This window comes from Sinocyclocheilus grahami, unplaced genomic scaffold, assembly GCF_001515645.1.
Source record: "Sinocyclocheilus grahami isolate Dianchi unplaced genomic scaffold, SAMN03320097.WGS_v1.1 scaffold105.1, whole genome shotgun sequence".
Classification (NCBI taxonomy): domain Eukaryota; kingdom Metazoa; phylum Chordata; class Actinopteri; order Cypriniformes; family Cyprinidae; genus Sinocyclocheilus; species Sinocyclocheilus grahami.
Genome location: NW_015505284.1, coordinates 1,637,342 through 1,645,706, shown reverse-complemented (window position 1 = coordinate 1,645,706; position 8,365 = coordinate 1,637,342). Strand labels below are relative to the sequence as shown.

At 46.3% G+C, this 8,365-nt stretch overlaps 1 protein-coding gene across 1 annotated transcript in view; it reads right to left on the bottom strand.

Annotated features, from left to right (window-relative positions):
- Positions 1–8,365, bottom strand: part of LOC107588551 (uncharacterized) — a 92,143-nt gene that overhangs the window by 32,422 nt on the left and 51,356 nt on the right. The window contains exons 5-7 of the mRNA XM_016276687.1: positions 7,594–7,783; positions 1,916–2,067; positions 1,229–1,400 (exon numbers count right to left, since the gene is read on the bottom strand). Of these exons, the coding sequence (XP_016132173.1) occupies positions 1,229–1,400; positions 1,916–2,067; positions 7,594–7,783 (514 nt within the window). The remainder of the gene's footprint in view (positions 1–1,228; positions 1,401–1,915; positions 2,068–7,593; positions 7,784–8,365) is intronic.

Sequence of the window (8,365 nt, the reverse complement as noted above, 5' to 3'; positions counted from 1 at the left end):
TTGCACACTGCCCTGATTGCACTCATTGCACACAGCTGTTTCTAATTACCTCATTCACTATATAACACCCACTCTAACCACCTTTCTCTGCTGAGTATTGTTTAGCCTGTACCCCTTTCCGAGTCTCCGTGCCTTGCCTTGCCTTGCCTTGCCTTGCCTTGCCTTGCCTTGCCTTGCCTTGCCTTGCCTTGCCTTGCCTTGCCTTGCCTTGCCTTGCCTTGCCTTGCCTTGCCTTGCCTTGCCTTGCCTTGCCTTGCCTTGCCTTGCCTTGCCTTGCCTTGCCTTGCCTTGCCTTGCCTTGCCTTGCCTTGCCTTGCCTTGCCTTGCCTTGCCTTGCCTTGCCTGTTTTTGATCTTTGCCTGTTTTCTTGGATTTCTCCCTCTCGACTCGCCCCTGTGATTCTGTCTGTTTATCGGTGACCTACGCTAGCCCTGTGACTATTCTTGTGTTTTGCCCGCCATATAGCTGTTTGCCAGTGTTTTGACCCTGCCTGTTTACCACGTCTCTTAAATAAAGCCTGCAGATGGATCCACATGTCTCGTGTCTTGTCAGCCCCGTTACAGTAATAGAGGCACATGAAATGTTCTGGGTTTGATTTAAATTAAGCTTTGCCAACAGTATACAATATGTATCATAATGCTGATCACCACAACAAATAATTTGATAACATTTTTGCACGTCTCGGTTGGAGAAAAAAGTATCCTTAGTTACATATCTATATTTTTGTAAGTGAATCTCTTGTAAATTAAGTAATTCTGCATACAGTAACATTCCTGTAAGTAAATTTTGGTCCCACTTTATAATAGGTGTCTTTAACTACATGTACTTTATTTTACTTCCAGTATGCAAAATAAATAAATAAATAACTGCTACCTATTCTGTTCATTTTGAATTGCAAATCACTTGTTGAAGTGCTATTGAAGTGGTGTACAGTTAAGTTTATCGACTGATTTGGTTAAGCTTAAGGGTTGGTTAAGATGTGAGGGTACTGTAGACAGTGAAATTGAAGTGATGTAACTACATAAATTATTACAGATATAAATTCAGATATTTTTTCAGTATTTCTAAATATAAGTACAATGTAAAATATACAGGTATGTACACAATTGTGCATGGTATTAGATGATTAATTTAAATTAAGTACATAGTAGTTTAAGACACAATGCGAAGTGGGTCAAAAATGTATATAATTCTAGTAAGTAGACAAGAAAGAGAAAGTAATTTTGACCTTCAGCCTGCATTTGGACAAAGTATCCCAGCGTGAGCGCCATGGTCTGCGAGTCCACTGTGTTCAGAAGCTTGGCTGCAGATGTGCCTAGCAGTGGGGTCCCGTTTTGCTGGACGTAGTAGGTCATCTCAGCTGGGTTTTTTGGCCCATGTACATGTCTGATACTAACCATCTGAATACAATGAAACACAGCTTGATCACTTCCTGTAGGCACATTTTCATTTGGTAAACCTTAAAAGTTGAATATTTTCCATCAAATAACCTACAGGAGGGAGACTGGGGGTGTGGTGACACTGTAAGAGTAATTAATTAGAAATGAGCAACAGGGGTGAAATCCCTATCATGCATGATAACAGAAGTACTTGTAGAGTATAAGTTTTTGTGTGAAAATTTAAAGCAATTGTTGCTGGTTTATAATTGGATTTGTGCCGAAATTCAAAGAGAAATTCTGTCCATGTTACACCCTACCCACTCCACCTACTGTTACAAAGTTGCATACAATACAATACAAATGTTGCATTGATTCTGGAAAACAGATTCACATAACCTAATTAATAAAGTAAGAAATTACTAAAGTTGGGTCCAATTAGGCTATGAGTAATTTCTTATGGCATGTGAATATGTTTTCTAATTATTTGTTCGTAATTACTTTGCTAAATTAGCACTTTCAATTCTATTAGGTCGTACCTGGACAGTGTAACTGCCCACTGTTGTTGCCCGCTTGAAGCGGACGCCTTGCTGGTGAGCTACCATGAAGAGCTCAGCCAACCGCTCCTCCATCAGACTAGCAAAACTGTGGTACTGTCCTTCTAGAGAGGAGTTTTCCACATCCTGAATCACTGCAGAGACGTGGAGAGATGTTACAGTTTTTACACAAAATCTTTACTTGTCACACAATTTCTGAAACCTGACACTCAAACACCAGAACCACACACACCAAATCTGCAAAACCATACACTAATTCTCGGCCTTTGACTCAGTTTTCAATTTCATAAAACACTTTTTGCAAAACACACACAATTCTCTATGTAACAAACAGCAATCTAACAGGAATTAATATTATAGCAAAGGTGTTTGCAAATATGTTTAAGATATTTTGAATGCAGTGCTTCATTTTGCAAGAGATGTGAGGCATTTTGTTCTGGGGTACTCTCCAAAATGGCGGAAGACGGTAACTCGGGGAGAGGAATTGCTGAATAAATTATGTTATTATTGTTTTCTTTGCGCACAAAAAGTATTCTCATATAGCTTCGTAAAATTATGGTTGAACCCCTGATGTCACATGGACTATTTTACCGATGTCCTTGCTATGTTTCTGTGCGTTGATCGTGGTAATATCCTTGCGGTCTATGGAGGGTCAGAGAGCTCTCAGTTCCCTTTCAGTCAGTAACGTTCAACGTTACGTCAGTGACTGACAAATTGGGATCTCGCTAGAGAGACCAATCACTTTCGAGTGTTAACAAAACAAGCCAAAAAGAGTTGGCATGCGATCTTTGCGTCACGCACCCAGCCCCGCAGCGCGGGTATATAAGGAGAGCGTGTGCAGTCGCACATTCACCTTTTCGCTTCGGAGCCGAACCTTTCAGCTTGTGTCTTCAACCAAGCAAGAGTGTCTGAAAGACAGCATTTCACAGTGTCGGTGTTACGGCGCATCAGCGGTGGTTGCTGGTCCAGTGCTGCTGCCTTTGGTGTTGGATGTGGGCTGCAGCTCGTCAAACTGCGGTCGCGCCGCGGCCTCTCCTGGGCGCTTCAACACTTCCTTCTTTCTAAAAGAGCAAATCTAAAAGAGTCTTTTTAAAGATGGCCTTCCACTCGTGTGTTTCTAGATGTGGTCGCTACCTGGCTCCATCTGATGGTCACGATCGCTGCATCTCGTGCCTGGGCTTTGAGTACGCTGAGGCAGCGCTCATGGATGAATCATGTTCTCATTGCCTGGCTAGTGCTCCCCAGACCGTCTCGCTGGCTCACGAGAACCATCAAACTCGGCTATGCGATCCAGTTTGCCCAGCATCCTCCCAATTTCAGGGGCATTCGGTTCAACTCTGTGCCGAACAAGGATGCTCCCATCTTGCGAGCTGCAATCGCAGTCCTGCTGGTGAAGGACGCGATAGAGTCAGCCGATATGAAGTCGGGGTTTTACAGCCCCTACTTCATTGAACCCAAGAAAGGCGGTGGGTTACGACCAATCCTGGACCTGTGCGTTCTGAACGGAGCCCTTCACAGGCTCCCGTTCAAGATGTTAACGCAGAAACATATTTTTCGATGTGTTCATCCGCACGATTGGTTTGCAGCGATCGACCTGAAGGACGCGTACTTTCATGTTTCGATCCTCCCTTGACACAGGCCGTTTCTCCGCTTCGTGTTCGAGGGGCGAGCATATCAGCACAAGGTCCTCCCCTTCGGGCTGTCCCTGTCACCTCGTGTCTTCACCTAGGTCGTGGAGGCAGCCCTCGTCCCGTTGAGGGAAAGAGGCATTCGCATTCTCAACTACCTCGACAACTGAGCCCCTACTTCATTGAACCCAAGAAAGGCGGTGGGTTACGACCAATCCTGGACCTGTGCGTTCTGAACGGAGCCCTTCACAGGCTCCCGTTCAAGATGTTAACGCAGAAACATATTTTTCGATGTGTTCATCCGCACGATTGGTTTGCAGCGATCGACCTGAAGGACGCGTACTTTCATGTTTCGATCCTCCCTTGACACAGGCCGTTTCTCCGCTTCGTGTTCGAGGGGCGAGCATATCAGCACAAGGTCCTCCCCTTCGGGCTGTCCCTGTCACCTCGTGTCTTCACCTAGGTCGTGGAGGCAGCCCTCGTCCCGTTGAGGGAAAGAGGCATTCGCATTCTCAACTACCTCGACAACTGGCTCATACTGGCCCAGTCTCGAGCACAGCTGTGCGAACACAGGGACGTGGTACTCAGCCACATCAGCCGGTTGGGGCTTCGGGTCAACTGGGAAAAGAGCAAACTCTCCCCCGTGCAGAGGATCTCTTTTCTCAGTATGGAGTTGGACTCGATCAGTCTAAAAGCACGCCTCTCAGTAGAGTGCGCTCATTTGATGCTGAACTGCCTGGAGTCATTTCAGCGCAGGAGGGCGGTCCCACTGAAACAGTTTCAGAGGTTCCTGGGGCATTTGGCATCTGCTGCCGCTGTTACGCCACTTGGATTGCTTCACATGAGACCGCTTCAGCGTTGGCTTCACGACGAGTCCCGAGATGGGCATGGCAATGCCTGGCACTCACCAGGTCTCAGTCACCCCGTCCTGCCGCAAGACCTTCAGCCCGTGGTCGGACCTAGCCTTTTTTCGGGCAGGAGTTCCCCTAGTACAAGTGTCCAGGCATGTTGTTGTCTCAACAGATGCCTCTGCCATGGGCTGGGGTGCCATGTGCAACGGGTGTGCCGCATCGGGGACACCTGGACAGGGCCTCGTCTGCAGTTGCATATCAATTGCCTCGAGTTGCTAGCAGTATGGCTTGCTCTGAGCCGCTTCAAATCGCTGCTAGACGACAAGCACGTACTGGTCCGGAAGGACAATACTGCGACCGTTGTGTACATCAACCACCAGGGTGGTCTACGGTCCCGTCGCATGTTGCAACTCACTTGCCATCTCCTCCTTTGGAGTCAGAAGCATCTGAGGTCGCATTGAAGGAGGAGCCCTTCGAACATCTGCAGTCAGTAGAACTTAAGTTTCTGTCTTTAAAGACAGTGCTCCTCACTGCACTGGCTTCGGTCAAGAGGGTGGGGGACCTGCAGGCATTTTTGGTCGACGACACGTGCCTGGAATTCGTACTGGCCGACTCTCACGTTGTCCTGAGACCCCGGCCCAGATATGTGCCCAAAGTTCCCACCATGCATTTCAGGGATCAGGTGGTGAACTTGCAAGCGCTGCCCCGGGAGGAGGCAGACCCAGCCATTGCTCTGCTCTGTCCTGTTCGCACTTTGTGCATTTACGTGGACCGCACGCAGAGCTTCAGGACCTCAGACCAGCTCTTTGTCTGCTTTGGAGGACAGCAGAAGGGAAATGCTGTCTCCAAACAAAGACTTGCCCACTCTGATAGTGGAGGCTATAGTCTTGGCATACCAGGCCCAATGTTTACCGTGCCCCCTCGGAGTGAGAGCACACTCTACGAGTGGAGAGGCATCTTCTTGGGCATTGGCGCTGGGCGCCTCGATAGCAGACATCTGTAGAGCTGCCGGCTGGGCGACACCTAACATGTTTGCGAGATTCTATAATCTCCATGTAGAGCTCGTGTCCTCTCGTGTACTTAACTCAGAGGGTCAGTAACACCGGACCCACTCGGTGTCGATCATGCTTGCTGCGCCATTCCCCTCTACGGACCAGATATGTGTACTTAAGTGCTTCTCAGTTAAGTTTCCCTTTTGGTGAACCATATTGAAGTTCCTCCCGCACCCTCGGCGGTCAGGCGTGGCGGAGCGCCAGACGCCAGGTCCAGCACTCGTGTGTATGCCCAAGGTCAGCCTTGTGCTGGGCTAGGTGCCCGTGTGTAGTGATTCCCCCGTCGGGTGATCCCACATGTGTATTCTTCCACAGTACAGCTTCCCTCTTGGTAAGCCCGTGTCTTCCCTAGCAGAGATTTCTCTGTGGTCTCTGCTGCGTAGTGATCTCACCCCAGGTGGGCTGAGTCTACTGCAGGGACTTCCATATGTAGCACTGCCCTATGGCCAGTTCATATGTGTAACTTCCACATGATACCTCCTATACGCAGGATCTTACTTACCCTAGTTCCCCTACTTGGGTACGCTTTCCCAGTGTTATCCAATATCCCACTGTGTGGAACGGCAGTGGCGGATACCTCTGCCTAAGGCCTGTCCTATCTTCCACCCCAACTGGCGTGGGGGAACTTGCCGGCTTTCGCAGGGCACTGGATGGGGTCAGCAATAGTAGCGTTTTCCATTGTCCACCCCAACTGGCGTGGGGGAACTTGCCGGCTTTCGCAGGGCAATGGATGGGGTCAGCAATAGTAGCGTTTTCCATTGGGATCCCAATACGTCAGTCACTGACGTAATGTTGAACGTGACTGACAGAAAGGGAACGTCTCGTTACATATGTAACCCTCGTTCCCTGAAGGAGGGAACGGAGGCGTTATGTCCCGTCGCCACAGTTGCTGTACCACCGCTGTACGGCCGAGGCATACTGTCTTGGCTCCTCAGCGAAAAACTGAATGTGCGACTGCAAGCGCTCTCCTTATATACCCGCGCTGCTGGGCGGAGTGCGCGACACAAAGATCGCACGCCAACACTTATTGGCTTATTTTGTTAACACTCGAAGGTGATTGGTCTCTCTAGTGAGATCCCAATTCGTCACTCACTGACGTAACGTCACCGTTCCCTCCTTCAGGGAACGAGGGTTGCATACGTAACCGAGACGATTCCATCTAAAATATCTTAAAGGGATAGTTCACCCAAAAATTAACCCTATTATTTACTCACCCTCAAGCCATCTTAGGTGTATATGACTTCCTTCTTTCAGATGAATCCAGTCGGAGTTATATAAAAAAATTGACTTTGATCTTCCAAGCTGTTTAATGGCACTCAGCGGGTGTTGCAGTTCATCAGTCCAAAACAAGTGAAATCGCATCCATCCATAATAAAAAAGTGCCTCACACGGCTCCAGGGGATGAACAAAGGCCTCCTGTAGCGAATCGATGTGTTTTTGTAAGAAAAATATCCATATTACGATATCGTATATCATATATCATATATACGATAAACGTAATAATCACTTTAATCTAGCTTGTGCCAACAGTTGTACACGGAAGCAGCTCTGGGAGGATGACGTAAGATGCCGGTGTTGCGCATGCCTCGGTGAGTCTCGTGAAAACCAACGTTTGTTTACAGGAGCAAAGGAAGCAAAGTTTCCTTACTTTAGCAAAGGAAAGCCAGTCTCCTCTTGGCTTATATCGAAATTCTCCGACATTCTTCTTAACAAATCCTTGTTTTGTACTTCTAATTCGTGACCGTTGTTTTGTTTTGATCTCTCCCCTGTGCTTCCGCGTTCGTCACTTCTGAGCGGTGCATGCACAACGGCGACATCCTACGTCATCCCCCCAGAGATGCTTCCATGTACAACAGTGAATCATTTTAATCTATTTTGCTGAAACTATGACCAAAACTATTAAAAAACAAAACAAATGTCGAAAATACCAAAAAACATTTTTTTAATTTTTAGATGTATTATCATCTGTTAATTTAAACATGTATCATACAAAATTTTGAACAAAATACAAAATTTCTAGTTTAGTTCATTTTAAGCATTGTAGGCAGTTATTCAACAGCAGGTAATCACTGTGCTGATATTCTGAACAACAGCACAATGTGCCAGACAACCTGGACCTCCTGGTATACCTCCCTTTTGCACAGACGTGTCGATGTACTTATTGCTCAACAGGAAGTTGGAGAGCCTCTTAGCCACGATGCTAAAGAAGATTTTGCTCTCCACACTGAGCAAGGATATAACCCGAAACTGGTCGATATTCTCAGACTTCTCCTCTTTTGGTATACACACTGCCTCAGCATACCTCCATGGCTGGGCGATCTGCTGTATTCGATCAAAAGGGTGCTTCTACTAAATACTGAGCAAAGGGTCTGAATACTTAGGACCATGTGATATTTCAGTTTTTCTTTTTTAATAAATCTGCAAAAATGTCAACAATTCTGTGTTTTTCTGTCAATATGGGGTGCTGTGTGTACATTAATGAGGAAAAAAAATTAACTTAAATGATTTTAGCAAATGGCTCCAATATAACAAAGAGTGAAAAATTTAAGGGGGTCTGAATACTTTCCGTACCCACTGTATATAATTGTAATCTTTATTATAGATTATATGTAAATTCTGTATCCTTTACCAACACTTTTCCCTAAAGGAATATAAAAGGAAATAAAAAGTGTTACAATTGCATATGTTACATCCTATTTGTATAACTGAGGAATGCCAGGGAGAACTTACGCTCCCCCCAAAAAAAGAACAGAACAAAACAAAAACCTCCTCATTTGAAATACAAAATAAATAAAGGTAAAATAAAGGTAATTTGAAGTTTAGGCCCTCCCACCTGTACAGTGAGACCGCTGTGTGAGTTCATCAATATGGCCTCTGCTTCAGCAAAAGCATTCTCCAGTC